The following is a 27687-nucleotide window of genomic DNA, read 5'->3' on the forward strand; positions in this document are numbered from 1 at the left end:
TGAATTTTTGTATCGACCTTAGTATCCAAATGTAGTAAAAACTTGCATTCATTCATTTTATATTGATATGAGTGAGTGAACATAAAGTGAAACGAACACAAAAATAGTTTTACGACACCCAACCGTTTAAAACGACATCATATCAGTTTGGGTCATGGGATCTTGATTTCACTCTGAAACAAATCGATCATATCTTGAAATATCTTTAGAAGATTTATACAAGTTAAGCGAGCTAGTTTGTTAAGGATCTTATCTCATAATTGGAATATAATGAAATTTTGGTTAAATACCTTCATTCTAGTTAAATTTATTGTAGCTTACTGACGAAACAATAGTATTGATCATAAATGCAACTCAAAACTCTAGTTCAAATGCAATAAAAACTTGTGTTCGTTCATTTTTATGTGCATATTATGTGCATACGAGTGAAAATAAATTGAAATGAATACAAAATTAGTTGAAGCAGTACCCCACTATTTAAAACGGCGACATAACATTTTGGGTTATGGAAACTCGTTTTTACTCTAAATATAGTGAAATTTTGTCTACATTCATTTTTATGTGAATACAAGAGAATAAAAGTGATACGAACTTGAAATTAGCTGAAACGACAATTAGTCATTTGAAAGGGTTGCTATCATTGGTTTTAAATAGGGTAAAGGCTAACTGACCAAAAAATATTGAATCTAGGCCATTTTTCCAAATATTCTAAGCTTTTTAAGCAAATTCCCCTTAATATTATTAGTAGAAAAATTGTGGAATTCCACAATACAATAGTAACTACTAAGTATTAAGCCCCCGTTTGGCCCCCATTAAATTACATTCTATTACATTCTAGTTTTCTCTTTCCTATTTTCAATCACATAACTTTCAATAAAATAATATTACACGTAAATAAAAAAAATTCCTTCTTTTTCAACCTCTTATTTTTCAAAAAAATACTATTCCTCCCATTTTTATTATCCAAAAATGGGGGTCAAACAGGGGCTAAGTTACTGAAAATTTAGAACAAGAAAAATGAAAACTGACTGACTAAGAGTTTATGAATTAAATGTAAAATGAGCAAATATTTGTGCGAATAATGAATTCAATGTGTAACTAAATAGAATATTTATATAGTAAAAATATGAACTTTATTATGCCTCTAGTTGCTAACCATTATTAAAGTAAATTAGAGTTTTCAATAGTAATTTTTTTAAGAATATGTAATTAAGAGTATCTAGCGGTGACAATTAGGCTCGTCGGCTCAAGGCCCTTTAGAATTGAGTCGAGGCTCAAGTCGAAGCCCCATTTTGGGTTGTCGAGTCGAGCCCTAGTCAGCCCATGTGGCTCACTGGCCTTTAAAGAAAAAAAAGGATGGGAAGGGCTTAATGAAGGCAGCACTCAACTGCCTTTTTTTAGGTAGCCGAGTGCTGCCTTTATTTATTAAAAAAATAAAGACAAAAAAAATTGAGTCTATCCGACTCGACTCCATAAGGCTCGAGCCTTGATTTTTTGGTCGAGTTTTTGTCCGGCTCGGCTCAGGCTCGTAAAAAGCTCGAACCGTTTTACTCGAGTCGAGCTCAAGCCTTGAGTTTTGACTAACGAGCCAACTTGGCTAGACTCGGCTCGTTAATACTAATAAGAGTATCTCTAAGAGACTCTTTATTTTTAAAGTGCATATTCTATCATAAAAAGTAAAAATTTTGAAGCACTCTAATATGCTTTTTATATTTGACATTTAATTTTACTACTCCCAAAAAATATTTATTATTTTTTTATCTTTTAATTTAACTAACTTTTCTCTATATTATTATATTATTTTTCTACGTTGAAAATTGAAATACTTTGAATGCATTTAATTATAAAGACCGAGTTTGGATCTCCAAATTTGAAAAGAGTCTCTTGAAATATGATTTTAAAAGTTGGCTTTTTAAAATAGAGAGTATCTCATATTTAAATAGTTTTTTAAAGATAGTCCAAAAAGTAGAGAAAAATTTTGAATTTACGTATAAAATATTAATTGTGCTGATGTATAATTGAAATGACTATATAGAAAAAGAGTTATGAAATAATGATTGTCAAAATTGAGTTAATGAGGTCAAAATTTTTTAAAATTTAATAGTAAAATTGCAAAAAGCAAATCGCCAAATTCCATAAATTTGCCTTCTTTATAGAGGTTAATGCTAAGTCCCATGTATTTAATAAGTCACCAATTAAATAGTGTGTCATATCACCGGTGCTTAACATAAGTTAAGCACCGGTGCTTAGGAAATCATTCTTATATATAATGGGCAAACCATTAACTTGCATAAACTGAGCCAAGTTGGTCTGGATCTATTTTTCAAACTAGGTTCACTAAACACATTTTGCCACGTTTGACACAAAATTGTGATACTAGTTTAGCCACCGTTTGGCCCACATTAAATTTAATTATATTACATTCAATTTCTCTCTCTCTCTCTCTCTCTCTCTCTCTCTCTCTCTCTCATTTTCAATCACACAATCTTTCATAAAATAATATTATACGTAAATCGAAATTTTTTCATTCTTTTTCAACCACTCATTTTTCCAAAAAAAAAATACTATTCCCTCCATTCTCATTTTCAGAAAATGGGGGCCAAACGGGAGCTTAATTTCTATTTTTATTTACTTTCGTTTCGTATGGTTTTATTTATGTAATTATCAAGTCATCCCTTCAATCAAATTTAAATATCACGTTCCATTCACGTGCCTTTTTGGGAATTCAGACCTCCACTGCTTAGATCATTGAAATGTGAAGGGTAGGGTAAAGGTACCAGGGTTGAAAGTTGAGTCGGATTGCCCATTACAAAAGCTGGAGACGTCCGCTGCAATATTTCTTGATCTCTTTTGCTCATTATATATTTATCCAGTCAAAAAGAGAGGACTAGTTTTGGCTATTCGATTTTCCTTTTTGTGTCGGGCTAGGCTGGACTGCCTGATAAATCAGTCCCCCAAGCCGAAGCCAATCCGTTTTGTCACCAAAGTAACAAAAGATATCTTTCTTTCCGGCAAACAGTTCCACTTATGACGGGAAAATGAATTTTTTAAGAATAGGACTCAAACAGGGGCGTAATTCAAGACTTTCACTACTCTACCATGCGTTATAATCTCCTTTTTTTTTTCTTTTTTTTTAAACATATATTGTAATGTCATCTAGCTCCCAGCCATGCTCTTAAGGACAACTAATGAATTATAATTATACAACCATTGTGGTATAATTCACACGACATACAACAATCAATCTCGTCCATCACAACAGGCAGCACAACCTAAACATGCCAAGGCACCGCACAGCTGCGTTAGTGCAATTGAGCACTGGTCGTTCATCCGTGAACAACATTGAATACAGCACATGCAACAGCAGCGCCCAAAAAGCTTTCCACAACAATTTGAAGCTGCCTTCACGAAAATCTCTCCAGCATCAGGAGGACCTTTTTCTTCGTATCCCGGACGACTGTTCTCGACAGTAGCATTTAAATTGCCAAAACCAATTCCCAGCTTATACACCCTTATTATCTTTTGAGGTTTAGAATCTTCTGTCCTATGAGAATCTGCTTTGCCCGAAAACTACATTCATGCAGCCTTAATTAAAAAACAGGGCACCTAAATTGTCTTTCAACAAAGCAAATGGCCAGAGCAGAATTTGAATCTTACCACAACATACCAACCATCTATGTCCAGTAACTATTTCCATGTACGCTGTTTTTGCGTGCCATTTTTTTATTTTTTTTTATCTTTTTCACAATCATGCTTAGCGTACAACTATGGATTATCACTTTGTTTACAAAATCCCACTGGCATTCTTCCATTGGACAGTTTCAACAAAAAGTTGTTTTTGCAGCCAATAGTTTTTTGCCAACACGCTAATTGTCAAGCAAGTTGTCATCCATGATTGTAAAAAAAGCATTATCCCTTCTTTTTTTTAGCACATAGGTCTTGGGAAAATTTGGGTTTCATAAGTAAGTTCATTATTCATTATATCGTTCTGTTCTTATATTCTCCTACAGTTGCATTGACATTCTGAGGCAACTTTCTCTATTTAGCAGTTCATTATGCATTCAGAGAGATTAGGATATCAAAGATTATTTGAAGAGATTCTTCCCTTAATAAATGAGAATTTGCATTTTTCTAATGAAAATACATATACCTGTTGGGCACTGGTTGATTCACTGCCTTTTCGCACTCTCTCGGTCTCAAGCAAGATCATGTGTGCATATTCAGAAACAACTGAATTTCGCACACTCATTTTTGCAATCTGCAAACATCAGAACAAAAAAGCTAATCAATTGGCTTTGTTCTCTCTCGTTAAAAATGTTTTCATATAAATGAAATAAGGATCAGGATGGTGAAATTTTCCTTTCCCGCAAAGAAAATTCTAAGACAGGAAAATGAAAGTTAGACAACAGAATTTGTACATTCTAAACTAGCAGTTTTTACGCAACAATTCATTTATAAAAAACATATGACAGCAGTGAAGAGTTTTTGTTGGCATGGTTTAAAAATCCGGGAACAGTTTTCTGTTTTAAATTTTAATTCTAGTGTTTTCCTCCCATCATGGGTATTTTGGATATTGCAGGTCTAAAATTTGTCCCATGATAAAAAATGTACAAGAGAAATAGAGTGAGTCAGGAAAAACCTTCTCTTCAAGCTCCTTATTTTCTGAATACCAAGCCTGAGCTGTAAGTAGTTCTATCTGTTGTTTTGCGAGTATCTGCACTCAATATGAATTAATAAAGAGAAAATAAATAAATCATTACATGAGACATACATGTTATATGAACAGAAATGAAAAAAGAATCGACTAAATATCACACCAATGAAGTCACTTGATAGAAAAATAACTTCACTGCTCAAAATTTAAGACACTGGAAAGGAAAAAAAAAATGCCAAACCAACAAGTTTAATTACTTCGTACCAAAAAAGTAGGGAATTCACAGGATTTTCAAGTAGAAAGCAAATGAAGAATTTTGTATGTGAACACCAGCTAATGCGACACCGTATTTCACATCAAATTACTCAAATAACTCACCTTGTCTATAGGTATGTCCTTTGCCACTTGTACTCTCAGGTCCAGAGAAAAATTGCTTATATCTCCAAGGATGCCCTTGACTTTAAGGGTCTCAGGAAAACTTCCCCGGTACCTGCCTGATATAATTAATGGGCTTTCAAATGACAGGTCTGGAATTCGAGAAGGAAACACCTACATGAAGATCAAAATAACTCTCTGTTACATATGAGAAGTATAAAATATTCAGAAAACAATACTAACGGAATATAGTCCCTATAAACACAAAAGGTATAAAAGTTAAGACTGCAGCAAACGTTGTAACAGATTCCAAACAACAGCGAGCTCATGTTAAACAACATGTGCGACATGCTATCCCTAAAACTTCAGCATCTTTTGCAATTCATTTATGAAACATATATTGAGAGGTTAGGAGTAAAATAGTCAAGTATATGTGATACTGATACTGACAGAAGATGATTTACTAGATTCACTAAAGTTTGTTGTCACCCATGAAGCAAGTGGATTTCCAAAATTCATCACATTAAATTTAATGTAAAGCAAACAGACGAAAAGTACCTCAAAGTCATCAAGGTTATCCAGACCCTCAAAGGTAATATTAGCTAGAAAGATAGAGGTGGCTGTAGCAAATAGTCGTCCAATTTGAGCCTCAATTGAATCTGGCCAAAACCAAAAGAAATTAGAAGCAGATGTTGCTTCATACATTCCAAGAGACAACAGACAAGGGAGTTCAGAAATGACAAAATTCTTACTAGATGGAAAAAACAATAATAAACATTGATTGAATTAGAATCAGAAAGGAAAAAATAACTCCCAAAAGGACAAGACTAGATATCTAACCAAGCTCTTTGTATAATTTTTATCAACTTTTTTCACAAGGCATCGTAAGATTCTAGAATTTGGACACAGGGCTGTAATAAGACCTCAAACCTGTGTATTTGGTTTTATGATGACTCTGCAATCGTATATGAAGATTTAGATTTATTTAGTAGATCACATTGTTTTGTAAAAGAAGAAAGGCAAATTAGATATTTTGTAATTGATCTTAAACTGAAACTCATACATTGTAAAGATGCTATGAACTCCATTATTTAGGATTCATTATATTAGAGTTTTCACCTTAAGTTTCTTTATATTCCCTGGGTTTAAAAATAGAAAGGACACAGAAAATATATTTTTAGTTATTTCATCCATAGGCCTTAAGTTAGGATTTCCATAGCCATTATAGTGTAATTCAGAGTCTTAAATCGTCTAGAACTAGTGACATAGAACACAATTGACCAAGAACGAGATTGAGAGAGGAAAAGGAACACAAATGCACCCGATTTTTCCATAGGGTCGCGAATTCCAATAGGCGCAACAATTCTATCAATATGTTGAAGGTAGATGGCGTTACTTACGAGGATCCGAAGGATATCGGGACACAGATGGTAAGCTTCTATCAGAATCTTTATCATGAGCAGTTTGACTAGAGGCCAGAGTTGGAAGGGCTAGAGTTTTCTTCTATTATTGAGGAGGATGCCAATTGGTTAGAGAGGCCATTTGGGGAGGATGAAAGGTGGTGTTCAGCTTGAATGATGATAAGGCATCAGGACCGGACGAATTTTCGTTCTCATTCTATAAGACTTGTTGGGAAGTGGTGCGATCGGACATTGTTGATGTTCTTACTTATTTCTTTCAATGTGGAAGATTATTGAGAAGTGTCAATGCTACATTTATTGTGCTGATTCCAAAGAAATCGGGAGCAACAGATATTAAAGACTTTCGTCCCATTAGCCTCGTGAGCGGAGTATACAAGATTATCACGAAAGTTTTAGCAAATAGATTAAAGGAGGTGCTGGGAAAAGTGGTGTCTAAGTTTCAAAATGCTTTTGTTAATGGGCGCTAGATTTTGGATTTAGTACTTATAGGAAATGAATGCATTAACTCATGACTGCGTCTAGGTGTTCCAGAAATGCTATGCAAGCTTGACATTCAGAAAGCTTATGACCACATCAATTGGGGATTTCTCTTGTATATGCTCAGGCGATGTGGTTTTGGGGATAAGTGGTATCAGTGGATTCAGTTTTGTATTTCCACAGTTTCCTTTTCAGTTATGGTGAACGGCATTCCGGTGCTTTATTTTCATAGCAGCAGAGGATTGAGGCAAGGGGATCCTTTATCCCCATTGTTATTTGTCATTGTAATGAAAGCTTTCAGTAGGATGCTTGAGAAGGCTGTAGTGGAAGTTTACCGAGGGGCGTTATGGTTGAGCAGTTGCAAGTATCTCATTTGCTCTTCGCAAACGACACATTGATTTTTTGTGATGCAGACGTAGAGCAAGTTCGAAACTTGCAGGGTTTGCTCCTGTGTTATGAAGCTGTATCTGGATTGAAAATAAATCTCGGGAAATCTGAAGCTATCACGGTCGGAGAGGTGGATAATGTGGTGGAGTTGGCTACTATACTTGGATCCAGGGTTTCGCGATTGCCTATGACATATCTTGGGCTGCCTTTAGGCGCACAGTTTAAAAGTACACATTTGGAATAGTATTGTAGAAAGGGTGGAGAGAAGGCTAGCAGGGTGGAAACGTATGTACCTCTCAAAGGGAGGCCGTCTTACTTCCATGAGATTGGGTGGTCTCGGATTGAGGAGTCTGGTACTGTTCAATAAAACTTTGTTGGATAAGTGGTTGTAGCGATTCAAAACAGAGAGGGGGAGCTTTTGGAGAGAAATTATAGGAGCAAAATATGGTGTTATGTTGGGAGGATGGTGCTCAGTCAAAAGTCGAGGCTCTTATGGGATAAGTCTGTGGCGGTAAATTAGGCGAGGGTAGAGCGATTTTCGGGAGAGATTGACTTTTGTAGTGGGGAATGGTAATACTATCAATTTCTGGGATGATTGTTGGTATGGATATCAACCGTTAAGGTTGAAATTTCCTTCTTTGTATCGTATTGTGTTTATGTCGTTTGTCATGGTGAATGATGTTTTAGATAAACACAATGGGAGTATCAGTTGGAACATTGCTTTTATACGGGGTTTGCAGGTCTGGGAATTAGATGACTACGCGCTATTTTTGACATCTTTACATGAAGTACAAATCAAGGCAAGAGATAGTGATTGCAGCAGGTGGAGGCCGGCACGGGATGGCATGTTTTCAATCGGCACTTTCTTTAAATCGTTATTAGGATCTGAGAAAAGCTCTTTCCCCTGGAAAGCTATGTGGAAGAGTAAACTGCCACCAAGGGTAGCATTTTTACTATGAACAGTCGTGAGAGGACAGATGCTAACAGCGGAAAACCTATGACCAAGGGGTTTTTATGTTACAGAGTGGTGCTATATGTGTAGGAGATGTGGGAAGACGATTGATCACTTGTTCCTCCATTGTGATGCTGCTAGTCTACTGTGGAATGAGATTTTTGCATCGCAACATATGGATTGGGCAATGCCAAGGCGTATGGAAGATGTGCTGAAGGCATGGAGAAGAAAATTTCAAGATAAGGATAGCAAGTTGGCATGGGAGCTTATTCCGGGTTGCATAGTATGGTGTGTGTGGAAAAAAAAAAAACAGCCGCTGTTTTGACGATCAAATACGAACAACAGAACAACTTAGAGAATTATTTTATTTTACACTGTATACTTAGTTTAATGTGGCGGCTACTAGGCAAATAGATGGGCTACCCAATTTTATTTCGTTTCTTTCGAATTTGTACCGATAATACACTTCCTGTATATTATGGTTTGATTAATAAAATTTCTAATTACCTTTCAAAAAAAAAAAAGTACTACAAAATCTATTAAATAAAACCCTAATTATATTTTATCAAATTCGTAAAGTTTCCTATCACAAGAACAAGATTGAGGGACAAAGAGGAAGAGGAAGAGAAAGAAGAAAGATAGGAGAGAGAATGGAGAGAGTTTAGAGGAAGTAAGTATTTGTTTATTCGAACTAATGGGGAATCATTGTCCTACGATTTGCAATCCATGCTAAAGTCCCAAAAAAACCGCTCTATTGATGAAGTTGGTCGAAAAATGAGGAGATTCCGAGCATGGCAGCGGATCAGCAGCATAGGACTGAAAACAACGATGGAAAGGTGAGGAAAATCCAAGCTTAGGGTGGTGTGAACGTCTCATGACTGTAATTGCAATGATGAAGATGATATTCCAAAACAATAGCAGTGTCGATAGCTCATGACAGTGATGACAGCAGTGCAAAGTTAAGGTACAGTTGAGGTAGTAATTTGGGATGGAAAATGCATGCACTGGGCTATGGATTTTGACTAGGGAAGTTGGTATGGAGAATGTACAGGCAAGCTAGACTGATATGCTATGGTGTATGTTGATTGGGCTAGAGTTGGGATATGTATGTCCGTTTGTATGTTCACTGTAACAACCCAAGCTTCGTATGTTGAATTCATTATATTATACATACTATTTGCTTCAGGTGGACAACTGCCCATTTAACCCCTCACGACTTCCATTGCATCCTCAGGGTTCAAACTCATGACATTTCCCTTAAAAAATAACTTAAGTTGAGATTAAACAATCGAACAAGAACGAAATTGAGAGAGAAAGAAGAGACGAGAAAAAGAATAAAGATAATTTAAAAGATAAAAATATCATCTTATTCAATTCATTAAGTCAAACTATTACGCATAAGCCCCTTCATAGGGTTTAAATTTAAACTAGGCTCATTTAAGTAGGAAAATACTAAGACCTCTATCAAATAAACCCAAATTATACTTCCTAAAACACGCGAATGTGAAAAGTAGACAACTGCATAAATACTAATATTAAATAATATCCCTACTAGATTACCATCAACTAGTCTTAGAATTAATTGATTCTAGTTCTAATTTAAAGTGTTGGTCCTTTTTATTGTGGGAGATACCTTATACATTAACAAATACTTTTGTAATCTCTTTAATTTCAAATTTTAGTGGGTAAAAAAATGTTGGATGTGTTAGCGCCTCAATATTATCTTCCTAGATAAAGGGTATTAGGGGCAAGCCTCCATTCTATGTATCATGTGCTCAGTTCAAAATACATTGTAAAGTTACATCTTAGGTATAGTGCAATTTGATAGCGATACTTAGTGTCATAACTCTAATATTGAGGACAGTTGAGTCTTATTCTTGCTTTCATTTCTTATTTTGTGTTATTAAGTTCTCTTATTTATACGGATTATTTGTTTAATCCATAACATAAATAAGAGATTGTTGGTTGATTTTGCTCAGTCTCTTGAAAAGGACAAGTGCTCTCCTCTTCTCCTTCCCCTCTCCTTTTCTTTTTGGTATACGTCTCTTTTTTTTATATATATATAATAAGAATTGGCTCAATATGCTGCCGAAGCTCTTGAATAAAGATGTGACCAGATCTAAAGATAATAATATCATCCACATATACTAATAAGAAAACGATGACAACAATACTCTTGTGAAAGGATAGAGATGCATCATACTGACTATGGGTAAATGAAAAATCTAATACAGTTTGGCGGAATAAACCATGCTCAAGTGGCCTGTTTGAGAGTGTTCGTTTTAGCATGTATACAGAGTCAACTGAGAGAACACGCATACCAGATGGAAGTTTCATATAAATGTCTTCTTTGAAAACCCTATGTATGAATGCGTTCTTTACATCCACTTAGTGAAAAAACCAAGATTGAAAAGCGGTAAGTGACAACAAGAGGCGATCGGTAGTCATTTTAGTAATGGGAGCAAATGTCTCTTCATAGTCTATTCATATTCCAGACGATTACCCAAGGCAACCAACCGAGTCTTATAGCAGTCAAGAGAACCATCAAACTGAAGTTTCACTAGGTATCCCCATTTACTGCAAATGGGTTTCACAAATTGGGGATAGGGCACAATATCCCAAATTTGGTTGGCTAAAAGTGCCTCGAATTTTGCATTTATCGCTTGTTGTCAGCACTCTTGTTTCATAGCCTACCTATAGGAAGAAAGAATGGTAATTGAATTAAGGTCTATGGAAAGAAAAACTAAACCTATGTGATGGTCAATGAACACAAGAAGAGCGACGGAGAATGATAGAAGATTGATGATCATCTAGTGAAGGATCTGATATCATAGGTGCAGGATCAGGGAGACTTGGAGGGACAAAAATTTTGGAAAAGAAGCTTGAGATTAGAGATATGTACAACTTGCCTGTGAGTGTTATTAGAGGTTATTTAGTTTATTTAGTTTCCATAAATAAAATCAAGGAATTATTTTAGAGATTTCATTCCAATTATATATATTTTATTTCCTTTCTTATAGACATTTGTAATACTATAAAAAGAACGCAATACATATGTGAATGTAATTCAACACAATTGACATGGTACCAGAGCCCTAAATTCCTTTTCTCTCTAAATTCGTAGTCGCTCTCTCAAAGTCTCTTGTGTTTTCGGTTTCCTTTCTAGTTTTTGGTGTTGTCGGTGGTTGGAGCCATGTTCATAGTGGTCGGCGACTGTAGTTAGAAGTCTCTGGTGGTTGCCTCTCATTTTTTGTTTCTGTTGATCGAAGCACCTTCAGTGCAGTGGTGTTTTTCACACCGTCTAAAGTCTACCTTCATGTTTCTGGCGCGCCATGTCTAGTTCTTTTTTGGTCGAAGCATACAATGGTTATTTTCCCGTTGTCTGCATCTGTGTTGGCGATTGATCAGAGCAAGCCATCTCGTTTCTATTGTGAGTTGTTCAATTTAATTAGGCTAGTTGGTTATTGAATTTAATTGGCCTTGATTGTGTAATTGGGCCTTTTTAATTAGAATTGTTAGTTGCTGGGTTTTAATTAATGATGATTTAATTGCATTGGTTTATTGTTGGGCTTGAAGTTTGGATTTGACTAATGAAGTTAATTTAATAATTTTTGGGCTACTATTGATTGGGCTGAGTTATTCGAGGAGAATTGGTTTTTGTTAAAGTTATGATTAATTTATTTGATAGGAGAATACACTTTTTTCATCATGTGTTAGGCTAGAACTACTCTTCATGATCATTTCATTTTCAGTTGTTAGTTGAAGGGAAAGAGGATCTGTGGGACGTATCTCCCACCTCCTTATCAAGAGAAAGATAAAGAGAAGTACCTCGCCTAGAAAACTAAGGATTCCAGGATTATGACTTGGATCATTGGATCCATAGATGCTCAGATTGTTCCTAATCTCAGACCTTACAAGTTTGCTCATGCTATGTAGGAGTTTTTAAAGAAAAGATACAGTCAAAGCAACAATACTCAACAACTTCAGTTGGAATTTGAATTGAAAATTTTTTTTCGAGACTCTCGCTCCATTTAAGAGCTTTATTCTGGATTCTTTAATCTTTGGGCTGAATACACAGATATCATTTATGCTTCAGTCTCACTTGGCAGTTTAGAGGTTGTACAAGCTGTGCATGAAGTCACTAAGAGATCAATTTCTCATGAAATTGCAATCTGATTTTGAATATATCCGATTCAGTCTTAAGAATCGCGAATCTCTTTCAAAGTTGGATGGCTGTTTGGGTAAGTTATTAAGGGATGAGCAACAACTTATAACTCGCGCTTCTTTGGAGCAACAGCAAAATCAAGTGGCATCGATTCCTGTTGCATATGCTGCTCAAATTGAAATTCAGATATCAGGATACGTCTAGTGTGCAATGTTACAATTGTAAAGGGTTTGGTCATATGGCTCTTCAGTGTCCTAAAAAGGTATGCAATTATTGCAAGAAGATCAGACTTGTGATTAAAGAGTGTCCTATCTAACAAATGATTATTTTTGCTTTGTTTGCCTTTGGAGTCTTACGTAATCCGTGAACTGATACTTCTTATTGGTTATTACACTCAGGTGCTTCTAATCATATAACTCACAATCTTTTGTTGCTTAGTAACCTTAAACCCTGGACATCATTAAATTATACGAGTGACAAAGGCTTACATGAGTTATACATGGAAACCCATAATTAACGTTGAAAACTCTAATATTTTCTTCTCCATTTCGTACTTCCTGTCCATTATATTGAGAACTAATATTCTTATATTTTATCACTGACAAACAGCCTTAAAGTTTTGCATGATCAGCTAAGTCTGTGATTTGAATATCCTGCTACTTTTGCTGTGCAGCAATTCTACATCCCAAAGGTTTTCAGCAGATAACATCTAGTATGATAGTAAAAGAAAGAGATCAAACACTGAGTGAAAAGGCCTATAAGATTCTCGGGTTGAAGAGCCTGTGATGCTATATTTGAGTTCTGCGGTAGTATATATGTATAAAGCTCTTGTTTGGGCTCCATTTTAATTTTAATACATTTTTCTCTTTCTTCTTTTCAACAACACATTCTTAAATAAAATAATATTACATGTAAACCCAAAACTTTTCCTTGAATTTTAACCACACATTATTCAAAAAATCATTATTCCAAGATACATTTTCTCCCAAAATCACATTAAAATGGAGCCCAAACAGAGGCAAAGACCAAAAGACACCATTAAAAGATTTATATGCACATCATACTGGTGCTGCAGTAATTAACAACAAAAAACTGGTTTAAATACCTGGTTGTAGTGTAGATCTAATCATGGTACGCTATTGGACGAAAGGTGAAGGAAAATTTGAAGAGAACGCAAAAGAACTTGGTAAAGTTCAAGCATAATTTGAAGCTTTCTAATATTTATTACCAAGAAGGATCTTCAATATATTTATTTTGGAAAAGGCAAAAACATACCTGCATCAATAGCAACATCATGATATCCACGACCAATTATTGCAAGCATCCGGAGAAAATAATGGTTACAGAATGAACCTGAAATGTTATAAATTACTAGTCAAATACAGTGTAAAAGAGGCCCTGCAGTCAAACTAATATAATACACGATGAAGATAACAAGTGGCACTCTAAGACAGGAAATGCAAGACATTAAAGTGATGCACCGCGCAATGGATTCAAATTCTCACAAAAAATCACTCATTGAAAAAAAAAAAAAGTGTCAAATTGGCCATCATACATAGGCATCTGCAACCTAAGACGGAAGCAATCATTGCCGTTCTTGTCATTGTAAAGAAAAGTGGAGTTCTTTGTGCTGACATTCGCAATTGGTTTATTCTATATTAAGCCTTTATTACTAATTCTGACAAATAGTTGTGCTTTGTTTCCATAGGAAAACACTTTTTTTCTGACAGCAGTTAGAGATCATGTTCTAACAGCTGATAACAATCAAGGAAGAAAATCTCCCTAAGCTGGTCTTCCATACTCAGGCAGAAACAGAAGTTACATAAGATTTGGTTGTATGGAAGAAGAATAGTAGAAATTACTAAGTTGCTATGTGCTAAGAAGCTGAAAATCAACATTCCTTTTTATGCTTTTGGAGATCACAGTCCATTCCCATTTCTGTTAACAATTGTATGAATTTTCAAAATTCTTGATAAGTCCTATATTTGTTTGCATATGTCATTTCTTGTATGTGCTTATTTTTTGATTCAACAAATTTTTTAAACATTACAAAGATATTAGTAATACCAAAAATCTTACCTATGCCCAATGTGTATATTCGTGGATAAACTTTACTCTGATTTGTTAATCGACTTTTCATAGAATCACAAATATGTCTCTCATCTTCAACAGACCCATCAGTAATGAGGAAAATGATAGGGATGGAATTGCTACTATTAGATAACATTCCAATGGCCTGACAACAGAAAAGCAATTATGTTAGAGTTGTCATAGATAACTTCCACTTGTGCAACTAAAATAAAAAAATAAAAATGGTTGTAACTCAACAAACGATTGGCTGATCAATCAATTAAAGTTAAAACAACTGAACTTAAAACATCCACATTTTTTTAAGACTATTTGACTCCATCCCAGAAGCATCAGACATGCACATTTCATTTGCCTGCTCGATGTAGGGCCAAAACTAGAAGGAGAATAGAAGTGAACATTGTCCAAGCAACTCTTAGAAATCTAGGATGACCAAGAATGCAGAGATCAAGCCAGGAGGCACTACAACTCTCTAGTCTGTATAAGCAATTGAGGAAACCATCAAGCAATTAAGATTATACATCTCTGGTCACAACAACATTGGACCTCCAAGTATAACATCTAGGTCTATACAGTGCTGAAGGGAAAACTAAATCAGTTTCTTTCGTATGTGAGTTGCACTTCAATTTTGTAAACATGTCAGCTCCTACAAATTGATTCCATGTGTAAACTACATTATCATTAAGATCACTTTCGTTTCCAAAATAACTTGAAATTTAATCGATATAAAATATGATGCTTGATTGTCATCAAGCACATGCATAGGTAACAAAGAAGATCTTCTCAAATTACAGGACCATGCAATTAAACCTGATTCAAAGGAAGCAAGATATTTGTGCCACCTCCAGCGATGAAGTTCAAGTTAATCCACTGAGTGACATTCTCAATTGCTTCCACAGTTGCCGGTGTCAAAGATGAGGAAAATAGGTAGGTTTCATCATTGAATGCTATTACACCAAACAAATCTTCTGGATCAAGCTTTGAGAGAGCTGCAACCAGGGCATTTTTGGTGTCATCAATAGGTTTTCCCCTCATGCTTCCACTTATATCGACAACAAATACCAGTTCCTTTCTGAAAATCTATACAACATGAAAAGGAAACCACCATTACTCTTGGAAACACAATGTTAAATGCCGATCAGTGATAACAAAGAAACAGAAACAAGTTAAGCTTTATTGCTTTAAGAATATCACAGATAATAGTGAATCTTCGATGAGAACAGTGAGTGCTGTGATAACCTTTTTTTTTTCCAAGAATGCATGCAGGAAATCAAATGCAGGCATTTGCTCCATTTTCATGCTTTCATTTGGCTAGACAATGATTTAGATAAGATTATCACAGCATTCACTGTTCTCATTGAAGATTCACAAGTATTCTGTAATTATTTACAGGTATTTATCTGTCAGTTATAATTTTGTCATTTCATCATTATCCTCCATAGTATGTAAACATTTTTCTCGCTTGATCTCATTGACCTGTTATCTTCATAAACAAATTGAAAATATTTTTTGAGTTGGGGAGTATGACTCCTGTAATGTACCTTTATACATTAAGGATTATCATATGTACAATAACACTTACGTGATAACAAACTTTTTATTAAGACAAAAAACTTGTGACGTCACACTGCATGTATAATTCTTTGCAAAGAGCCTTCGGATTACATGACAATAATGTATGGTAAATTGGTAACAAGCATCAAGCCACTATATTTTATGGGCCACGTTTCACCACTTCCTTTGGTTAGCCTGATACATTTATAACAACAGATATGAGTCACCACTACATCATGATTAATAAAGTTTTTTTTCAAGAATCAACATGTAGGTAAGTGCAGGCAAACAACTACAGTGGAATTCTTTTCCTTTGCTTTCCATCAATAGCAATTGACTTCCACAAAGATTTATAATTTGCAAGACAAACTTGAAATAATTCGGTGTTTAATTCACCTTTCCATTCAGCTGGTCCCCTGGAAATAGATAGCAGCAGAACATATCCCTTTGGTCAACGTCAAGCAATGATGGAGAATTCAAAAGCACGCTGCCAACAGTATAACTTGAAAATATCTGAAACATGCAAATCAGTTTAGAACATAATTTCCTTTCTCTACTTCAGAAATGCATCACAACACATAAGGGTATTTATCTAGAATAACTAACTAACAATTGATTTTATTAGTTACTGTTGAACCGAGTTATTCTTATGCTTATCCTATCTTAGGATTACATGCTTTGTTTATTTTTGAATTTAAATAAGGATTATGTGAGAATTAAATCGATAGAAATATCATCTTATCACAAAAGATGATCTTATCCCCATAAGATTTGTTCTTTCTGTTTTTCAGCTCCTATTTACTAGAGTTAATCTCTGTAATTACCCTTATTTAAAGGAGTGTCATTATTGTATACAATATACAGTTGAATCTCAATTATTCAACATGGTATCAGAGTGTAATAGGGATTAGTGTTATTCCCCCCTTCATCTCCAATGGCAGATTCTGGATCTGTATATTCTATTGGTACAGAATCTGTAGCTTCCTTTCAAACTAACAGCAATCCTTCTCCTTCCTCTACCCCAAAAAAAATCCTCTTTACGAATAACCCAACATAAACTAGATGGCTGATTGGTTTCAGTCCATTGTCATGGTGACATAAGGCAAAGGAAAAATTGGGTATCTTACTGGGTCTATACCAGGGCCTGTGGCAAGTGACAGAAATTATGCCATATGGGAAGCAGACAAATCTATGGTGATGGCATGGTTGGTCAACTCGATGGACAAAAAGATTGGGAGGAATTATTTATCGTACAAGATGGCTAAGGATATATGGGAGACCGTTAAATACATGTATTCTGATTTAGGTAATTCTACCCAACAGTTTGAGCTCAAGTCTGTCGTGAAAGGTTTGCAAGCAAGGTGAATCCTCTATTACGAATTGCTACAATACATTAACTGGCTTATGGCAAGAGCTGGACTTGATCCAGGATGTCTCCAAATTCTGTCAAACTTGCAGCAAGAACTATCAGGTAGACCTTAAAATTGAACGTGTCTTCGATTTTTTACATGGTTTGAATAAGGAATTGGATGAAGTGAAAGGACGTATTCTTGGTGCTAAACCTCTCTTGAGCCTAAGAGAAGATTTTGCTGAAGTTAGGTGAGAAGAAAGTCGGAGGAGAGTCATGTTAGGCGGAAACAAGGAGACTGAGGTTAGAACAGATATTCGAAGCCTTAGCTTTGACAGTGAATTGGAATAAGCAGAACTTAGGAGTTTCAAAAAATAATTCTGGAGAAAATCGAGCACAGAATACATGGTGTGACCAATGTCATCAGTCCAACCACAACCGTGAAATGTGCTGGAAGCTCCATGGAAAGCCTTCCAATTGGAAGCCATGCAGTCAGACCAAATCCAGAGGGTACCAAGCAACCTCGACTGATCTAGCCAAGAACAGCAATTAATTTTCAGCCACGGACAAATAGCTAAAATTCAAAAATTACTTCAGCAAAGCCAATCTAATCTTAACCAGAGTAACTCTCAATCCCCCTTGCATCCGTTTTGCAACATTGCTCAGAAAGGTAGTTTCTTCCTTGCACTGAACACACGGATTAATAATAGTGATGAATGGATTATAGACTTAGGAGCATCTGATCACATGACAAGAAATTCAAATTTTTTTTCCTTAGTATATTCCTTGCCCTGGTATACTTAAAATCAGAATTGCTGATGGCTCCCTGTCTTCAGTTGCAGGGAAAGGAAATATTGTGGTTTCCCCAACTGTTACCCTTTATTCAGTAATGCATGTTCCTAATCTCTCATGTAACCTAATTTCAGTTAGCAAAATGACAAGTGAACTAAATTGCAAAGCTAATTTCTCCTCTCATCTTTGTGAATTTCAGGATTTGCATTCAGGGAAGATAATTGGCAGTGCTACAAGAAATAATGCGTGGTACTATCTTTCAGTTGATCAGCAACATGAAGAAAAAGAAGTTCAAGCCTACCTAAATGTCGAGAAGTCAGTTATGTTCTGGAGTTCCTTTTCAAGTTTAATTCCTAGTAGAATATTATGGCATCCTAGCTTTTCTTATCTGAAAAAGTTGTTTCCAAATTTATTTCTCAATAAAAATGCAAATTTATTTCAATGTGATGCATGACAACTTGCAAAACACACCGAGAGTTCTTATCCTAAACAGCCATATAGAGAGTCTCTATCATTTTCTATGTTTCATAATGATATCTGGGGACCAATAAAATCAAAAAGAACTTGTTGGGTATTATTGGTGCTAGATAGTTTATCACTTTCATTGATGACCATACTAGAGTTTGTTGGGTATTCCTTTTAAAAGGAAAATCTGAAACGGTACAAATTTTTTAGAACTCAATTCCAAACTCAAATTCGAATCCTACATATAGATATTAGCCGAGAATACTTTGACCAAATCCTAGGAGTATACCTTAGTAATCATGGACTTGTTCATCAAAGCACATGTGTAGGCACCTCCCAACAAAATGGTATTGCTAAACGAAAAAATAAACATCTTCTAGAAGTTGTTAAGGCTTATTTACTAATAATGTGCCAAAGAGTTTCTAGTAGAAGCTGTCCTTACAGCCTCATATGTCATAAATCGGCTTCCATCTAGTGTCCTTAGTTTAAAACTCCACTCCAAACACTTCTCCAGTTTTCCCACACAATAGCCTTTTCAAAATCTCCCAGTTAAAGTCTTTGGATACACAGTCTTTGTTCATTCCTTGCCGAAAACTAAGCCAGATCCTCGAGCAATAAAATGCATTTTCTTGGGCGACTCACCATGTCAAAAATGTTTTAAGTGTTTGCCCTAAAACTAGGAAGCTTTTCATTACAGAGGATGTCACCTTTTTGAAGATACCCATACTACCATAGTTAAATTCAGGGGGAGAGTTCTGGTGAGATTGAACTATGGGATTTTTCACCTTTTAGTGATCATGCAACTATTCCAAGTACAAGTGCAGATGGTACTATCCTTCCAGTCCATCCTGAAACCGTAATTGATGCTACCATTACTGTTGATCATCATGTATCTGCACAGCCATTATTTGATAACAAGGAAGAAAGATCACAACAAGATCGTGACTTATTAACATACTCAAGGAGAATGCAGGAGGACAAAGTAGTACAACCAATTATAACTCAACAGCATTGTCAAGAATCTACTTAAAAATACAGATCCTGCTCCACTTGAGATTACCGTGTCACAACAACAACAGCAGCCTCAATCAGACACTACTAGGCTACCTATTGCAATTAGATAGGGGGCTCCCTCATGTAGTAAACATCCTTTACAACAGTTTATGTCATTTGGGAATTTGTCTCAAACATATAAAGCCTTCAGCGTTCAGATTTCTAACGAGAATATTCCAGCAAGTATTTCAGAAGCCCTTGCAAGTCATGAATGTAGGAAGGCTGTTTTTGATGAATTTCATGTATTGAAGAAAAGTAATACATGGGATATTTCACAGCTCCCGAAAGGAAAAATCCCTGTAGGACGCAAGTATGTATTCAATCTCAAATATAAAGCCAATGGGAGCATAGATAGGTACAAAGCGAGACTTGTTGCAAACGGTTTTACTCAAACCTTTAGAATTGACTACAATGAGACGTTCGCTCTTGTAGCCAAACTAAATACCATCTGAGTATTGATATCAGTTGTTGTCAGTTTAGATTGGCCACTTTGTCAGTTAGATGTAATGAATGCCTACTTGAATGGGGAGTTAGATGAGGAAGTTTATATGGTGGCACCACAAGGATACATTGAAAACTGAAAAAAAATCTCTTTATAGGCTAAAGCAACATCCTCAAGCTTGGTTTGTTTGTTTAAGCTGTAAAGAAAGTTAGTTGTTTACAAGCTCAAGCGGATCATACACTATTTTTTAGATATTTTGGGAATGAAAAAATAGCTATCTTAATAGCGTATATGGGTGATATAATTCTCACAAGAGATGATCTAGAATGACTAAATTATTTAAAATCTTTTTCATCAAAGGAGTTTGAGATCAAGGATTTGGTTCAGCTGCGTTATTTCTTAGTAATGGAAGTAGCAAGAAGTAAGAATGTAATTGTTATCTCGCAATGAAAATACACCAAATCTTCTCAAAGAAACCAGTATGTTGGGGTGCAAACCATTGGAAACTCCAGTAGAAGTCAATGCTCGAATCGGAAAAGAGGAAGGAGAAACAGTAGACAGGGGAAGATACCAAAGGTTAGTAGGAAAGCTGATCTACTTCTCACATACTCGGCCTAACATAGCATTTGCTGTTAGCATGGTAAGTCAATACATGCATAGCCTTTTCCAAAAACAGATGGATGCAATGTATAGAATTCTCCATTATTTGAAGTCTTCTCCACGAAAGGGTATATATTTTAAAAAACTAAGAAACGATGTGTTGAAGCTTACTCTAATGCAAACTGGGCTGATCCATAGAAGATAGAAAATCAAAGCTTACTCTAATGCAAACTGGGCTGATCCATAGAAGATAGAAAATCAACCATGGGCTATTATATCTTTATTTCGGAAAATTTGGTGACTTGGAGGAAAAAAAAAAAAAAAAAGGAATGTTGTGGCAAGGAGTTGTGCTGAAGCTGAGCTCAAAGCACTTACATAAGGTACATGTGAGATGATTTGGGTACAAAGACCAGTGGAAGAATTGAAACAATTAAGTGTTAAGCCAATGAAGATCTTCTGTGATAACAATGCTGCACTAAGTATTGCACATAATCCTGTCCATCACGATTGTACAAAGCATGTGGAGATTCATAAACATTTTATGTAGGAGAAGATTGACAATAAGGAAATTTGCATGATTTTTGTACTATCAAGGCAGCAAGTGGTTGACTTATTTAAAAAAGGGGTCACTAAACAGATCTTCTAAGATGTCTTAGACAAGCTTGGGATGATAGACATCTTTCTCCCAGCTTGAGGGGGAGTGTTGAACCGAGTTATTCTTATGCTTATCCTAACTTAGGATTATATGCTTTGTTTATTTTTGAATTTAGATAAGGATTAAGTGAGATTTAGATTGATAGAAATCTCATCTTATCATATAAGATGATCTTATCCCATAATATTTGTTCTCTCCGTTTTTCAGCTCCTATTTTCCAGGAGTTAATCTCTATAATTTCTCCTATTTAAAGAAGTGTCATTACTGAATACAATATACAATCGAATCCCAATTATTCAACAGTTACACGGAAAACTCAGAGTAGGGCATGATCTATTATTCAATGGAATAGCAGCAATGTCAATTGATGCGCATATAGATAGAATCATACTTTATATGTAAAGAAGAAGTCACTGCTTGACCAAGTAAGAACTTCAGATTCATATGAGAAAGCCAACTTTCCTGCTTGCCGCTGTAGCTCCTAGTTCAATCATATAAACTGCAATTAGATCATTTTTATACAACTAGATTATATAATTAGTAGAACCCAAAAAAATAAATAAGTAAATTCCACCTTTAAAGGATGACTACATGTCTTACTCAAAACTTCAGTTCCAGGAGCAGCGTTCACATTAAGCTGTATCTTTTCCCTTTTGGAAATTTTCTTTCCGGCAGGCGTTACATATTTAGGGAAGTTAAATGGAATTTTCAAGGTCAGCTGTCCATTGGAATACAGCAATTTTTGAGACCAGCTAAATTGAACCGAAAGATTGGTTCCTCCGTCGACCTGGGAGAAAAGGGGCATATTAGTTTACCAACGAAGATGAAGTTCCACCAAATGCCATAGTAGGTTCACCACCTGCGGGATTGTCAGAGTGAATATATGGGGTTTCAAAAAGCCTCCATCTTCAATATTTGCCATCTTGCCTGTATCTCTTTCATTGTCCAGAGCAATCAGTTGAGTACTATATGATTTCCTGGGAACCTCGACCTTGACACCTAGAATTGAACCCTGTTAGCAAATAATACAACGTTTGAGAACAAAAAAATAAAATAAGCACTAAGTTCGTCTCATGAAACATGGGAAAAGTATAAAAGGAAAGCTTTCTTTTAGACATTATTATTAAACCTCTAATGGAACTGAAATTTCGACCGCAATCATTGGAGCAAAGGAATATTTTCTAGTTATTGTAAAAAAAACATCATCAACAATTTTATTTTAAAGTTTCAGATTTTTCTTTTTACCAAAAACATAGGTCAACTCTTTGGTTTTAACTCAAGGCCCTTCAACAATATTAACATATCTTGCTCTTTGAGAAGTTTATTTACTGTCATTTTGTTCTCCTGTCATCATCTGCTTTTCCTTATTTTAAAGTAGTATTGGGAGAAATTGAAAGAAATTATAGTCTGGGAACATAATCTCTATCATATATTATTACCATTCATTAAAATCAAATGTTTTTTGATTTTTGGGTGTTTTTGTTCGCAGTCATGGCTACGGGTTTCTCAGCAGCTTCATACAGCCAGCCAAGTAGTCGTGGGAGCTGTACTGGGATATGCTTTCTCCGTTTTATGGTTCTATTCATGGAAAGTTTTTGTACTAAAGGCATTTATATCCTATCTGTGGGTTAGAATTATTGTTGTTCTGGGTGCTATCGGATTTGCTGTAGGATTTATTCGACATGTTTACCTGACCTGGCTTCGAGATGAAAACTGAATTTATATTCTCAGAAAGTATTATGGCAACAATCGTTCTCTTTTGTCCTGCAGAATTCCGTTTAATCTGGATGATATTTGACCATTGAAATTCATGACCATTGTGTTCTTATTTGTAATCATTGTTGAACCCCACTTGACATGCACAAGATGGAATGTGAATTCTTCGAGATCCTTCCATTCTTCAAACAGAAAATGACAAATAGATTCAAACTGATTCTAGAATGTCTTTTTGAATATTGAATAAAGCTGCAGAACCAAAGGTTCCAATCCTGCCACCTCAGCCCCTGATTTTGAATGGGGCGGGCCCCATGAATTAAAGATCAAGGGTCGAGGAAATTGCCGCCTCGTAGGGATGGCAATCGGGCTCGCTGGCTCGGGCTGCCCGTGGCTCGGCTCGAGGCTCGGTAGCCCGAGCCTAGGTTCGGGCCAAGCCCCATTTCGGGGACACGGGCTTTGCCCGAGCCGGCCCGTGAGTTCGCGAGCTTTTTAATAAAAGAAAAAAAAAATTAAATTGAAGCCTTAAAAGGCAACAAATCTGCTGCCTTAAAAGGCAGCAGATTAGAAGAAGAACCCACAAAAAACAAAAAAAAAGGTGGAGAAAACGAGCCTGCCCGGCTCGGCCCGTAAAAAGCCCGAGCAAAAGCTCGGGCCGAGCCTTTTTTTTTTTGGCCGAGCTTTTGCTCGGCTCGAGCCCGCAAAAAAGCTCGGTCACTTTAACCGGGCTGAGCCCGAGCCGAAACTTTAGGCTCGCGAGCCGGCTCGGCCCGGCTCGTTTACATCCCTAGCTCAGCTCAAGCCACGAGCCGAGCCCACGAACCATTCGTGAGCTCTTTTTTTTTTCACATTTTTTGCACCTTTTTAAAAAAATTTCAATTTTTTGGACGAGCCGACGAATCGCTCGACCCATTTGACATCCCTATCAGTACGCCATTTGGGCAAATGACTTTTTTTTTTTTAATCCCGTTTCACCCTATTCTCTTTCTCATTCTTTTTTCCTCTTACTTTTAACCACACAATCATTCACAAAATAATATTATATATACGCAAATCGAAAACTTTTCATTAATTTTTCAACCACACAATTTAAAAAAAAAAATACTATTCCAACAATTAAAATTTGAAAGAATGGGGACCAAACAGTTAAACCCCTATTTGAGCCCCATTTTTTTATAAGAAAATGTGTTTTGAAATAGTAATTTTTTAGAGAATATATGATTTAAAAAATAAAGAATTTTTCTTATTTATATGTGAAATTATTTTAAGAGAATATGTGGTTGAAAATGAATTTTTAAAAAAGGAAATACAAAAAGATCAATTTTTTGATCGTTATTTTACTATTTCAGCCATCATTTTTTACTTCTTCACTCACAGATAAGATCCATTTTCTTTCTAACAATCAAAAAATCAATTCTCATAACACTATCAAACATGCCCTAAATTAACTTATAAGATTCGGATAAAATTAATTTATTTAAGAAATATATATTATTTTGAGAATTTGAAGAGATTTACAAAAATAAATAATATTGTCTAAAAATAAAAATTTTCAATGAGTAAATTGTGAATAATTTTAAGAATAAAGTTACTCTTACAAAGTAGCTTTACAAAAGTGAAGATACCAATGTGTTGGCAAAATGTAGGCCATTGATTTGAAATGATTTAAAAATTTATTTTTGAAATGACTGGTGTGACTATTATTTTGTAACCTAACTTTGTAACTTAGTTTTGTAAGTGTGGCGTGACTCTAATTTTAGTATGTACAACTCTGTATATTATGTCAGGTGCGAAACCAAGAAGCAAATAGAGACATAGGCAATCTAGTTAGAAGTGTCCAAATGTTGTTATTCGGACCTGTTAGTCTAGTTGTCTTACAGCTGGGTCCAAGCGATCCAATTTTTGGTAAAAGAGAAAAGGCAAAATTTATTTTGAATGAAAATTATTTAGCCATGGTGATTCCATTTCTAATACACGTATGACCAACTCTTATCTGGACGATGAGCCTATTTGAGTCATATTATTTCAAAAAAATGTATTCTTAAATAGTGATTGGACATCATTTCAACCACACTTTCTTCAATAAAATAATATTACACGCAAATAAAAAAATTTCTTATTTTTTAACCACACATTTCTCATCAATACACTATTCAAGAATGCATTATTACTAAAATAATGTGGCTAAAACACTCCCGATATGTTATTCATTCATAGGAAAATATGCATGCAATATTTATAGTAATATATTGAATTATTTTCATNTCCGTTCCAATTTTAAAAACATTGGATTTAATAATATATGTAATGTTAACATTTGAAGTATTTCTATTTTATATCATGGGCATAAATTCTAGAATTTGTTACAAATGAATGTAAATAATGTAACCGAATAATGTTCTTAATCGTGTTTATGTTGATGATTTAGAATTTCAACAGTCATTATTCAAATAATTAGTTACTTATTATTCAATTTTAATGAACAAAAAAATATCATTAACTATTTCTTTAAGGGTAATGAATATGATTTTATTTCTGTGATTATTCAATTTCTTTAAAAATTGTTGACCTTGATTTTCCCTTGATGTCATATGATGTTCATTCTCATTGCAAGTATTTTCAGTTTTTTCTTATTTCAATGAAGGAAATTCAAGACAAGAACACACGTTCAATAATGATTTAAAAAATATTATTGCATACTGTTCTTTTTTGGGAAAAAAATATATTTTATATAATTTCTTTTAATTTTATGTGATAATATTTTTATTAAATAAGTATTAATAATTGTGTTTAGTGGAAACTAATTGACTTAATTTTTGAAAGCAATAATAATTATTAATTATCTTATTTAGGGGAAATAAATTGAATCATTTGGTATTCTGTAGTTATTTATACATGTAGTATTATTATTTCTTTTAATTGTATGTAATAATGTTTTTATTAATTGTGTACTGATAATTGTCTTTAATGGAAATTAATTGATTTAATTTTCAAAAGCAATAATAATTATTAATTATCTTATCTAGAGGAATAAATTGAACCATTTGGTATTTCATTTTTATCTAAATTTAGATATACGCATTATTAATTGTCAATCAAAACAAGTTTTAAATAAGGGTAAATAATAAATATAGCATATTAATGCAACCTTTCATTTTTTTATATATATATTTTCTTTTTGAAAACCAAATGAGAGTATATTGAACATATAGATAAATATATAATAGTATAATTGGTATTCAAAAGTATCTTATCAATCCACACTTTTAATAAATTGTAGATTGAAGATGTTATATCGCATGAAAAAAGATTTAATTTAATTTTTGACCCCACAATGAAAAATGTGTGACTCTGTTACTACTTAATGATTAGGTTGGCTAGGTCTAATCATGAGAAAAAAATTGAAAAATTTTAGTAGTAGTGTTTGTTTGAGCCATTTTTTTGACCACCTATTAATCTACATATTATGCCCCTATTTGATTCTCATTCTTTAGTCACGAAAATAAAAAATATAACCGTTAACTATCACAAAGTCACCATATTTGATTTTTTATTTTTTATGTGGATCTCGTAACGACTATATGTTTTATTGTCATTCTCACAAAAAATGAGTACCAAATGAGGCATAAATAAATAATTATATAGGTGTTGTTTAGCATTTGGTTCAAGAATAGTGGACTCTATGTTTTAGCCTTGGAACTCTAACTACGATGGCATGAATAGTGCTTCAATTTCTCTACCAGATCATTGCAATTGCTCCATTAAACTCTGCTTCAAAAATTCAGCCTTATTTTCTCTTGTTTTCCTTATTACGTAGCATTCATGAAGTTGATTTTAAATAGATATTGTAGTTGACTGTAAACTCTTTCATTTGAAGATATACCTAAACCATTTTTTCATATAGCCCGTTTGGCTTCCATTAAATTAAATATCATTTTTTTATATGTTATTTTCAATCACACAAACTTTCATAAATTAAAATTACACGTAAGTCGAAAACTTTTCCTTCTTTTTTAACCATTCATTCTTCAAAAAAAAAAAAAATTCATCCATTTTAATTCGAAAAATGGAGGCCAAACGGGGCATATTCTCTTCCGCTTAGTGGATGCATTTCTATCTTGTTTTCTTTCTCTGCAATTTTCGTACTATAAAAAAGAATTTGGAACTAGTTCAAAATTCTTATTTTGAGAATAAAATAAAGTTAGAATTTTTCTGACCTTCCTCACTAAAGATTCGATCCAAGTCTCCGACACTCTTTCTTCATTCCCTCCTTTTTCTCTCTCTTTCCCTTGTTTCTTTTGTCTCTCTCACCCATCTGCACATTCTTACACTTCCCACTATCTCTCCTATTTAATTTTCCTATTCTCTCCCCCTTAATTATTATTATTTTTTTTTTGGACACCAAAACCTAATTCTAATGTTGGAGATCAAATAACTGCCTCATTTTCTCTCTCACTCACTTTCTCGTCATATTTACATATGGTAAATAAAACTTATGTACAGAAGAAGGTAAATAGAATTTCAGTAACTTTCTATCTTAAATCAA

At 34.6% G+C, this 27687-nt stretch overlaps 1 protein-coding gene across 2 annotated transcripts; it reads right to left on the reverse strand.

Moving 5' to 3' along the window:
- Positions 1-3028: 3028 nt before the first annotated feature.
- On the reverse strand, positions 3029-22458 carry LOC111403705 (inter alpha-trypsin inhibitor, heavy chain 4-like). Of its 2 annotated transcripts, none has more exons than XM_023032304.1 (12): positions 22288-22458; positions 22003-22215; positions 21820-21900; positions 16470-16586; positions 15330-15599; positions 14511-14667; positions 13707-13784; positions 5588-5688; positions 5033-5203; positions 4640-4714; positions 4151-4258; positions 3029-3570 (listed from the first exon to the last, which is right to left on the reverse strand). In XM_023032304.1, the coding sequence occupies exons 1-12, from the start codon at positions 22348-22350 to the stop codon at positions 3241-3243; spliced, it is 1764 nt and encodes a 587-aa protein (XP_022888072.1). In that variant the 5' UTR covers positions 22351-22458; the 3' UTR covers positions 3029-3240. The 2 variants fall into 2 exon arrangements, with proteins under 2 accessions (XP_022888072.1, XP_022888070.1); XM_023032302.1 differs by having other exon boundaries at positions 21820-21909; positions 22288-22457.
- Positions 22459-27687: the final 5229 nt, after the last annotated feature.

This window comes from Olea europaea, chromosome 11 (genome assembly GCF_002742605.1).
Source record: "Olea europaea var. sylvestris chromosome 11, O_europaea_v1, whole genome shotgun sequence".
NCBI lineage: Eukaryota > Viridiplantae > Streptophyta > Magnoliopsida > Lamiales > Oleaceae > Olea > Olea europaea.

Bases quoted from the DNA above. Each gene is read 5' to 3' on its own strand.
- LOC111403705 (XM_023032302.1), bottom strand. From the start codon at position 22,350: ATGGCAAATATTGAAGATGGAGGCTTTTTGAAACCCCATATATTCACT. The intron at 22,216-22,287 runs GTGGTGAACCTA...CTTTTCTCCCAG, and splicing joins TCACTCTGACAATCCCGCAG to GTCGACGGAGGAACCAATCT. The intron at 5,204-5,587 runs GTACTTTTCGTC...ATCTTCATGTAG, and splicing joins ATAACCTTGATGACTTTGAG to GTGTTTCCTTCTCGAATTCC.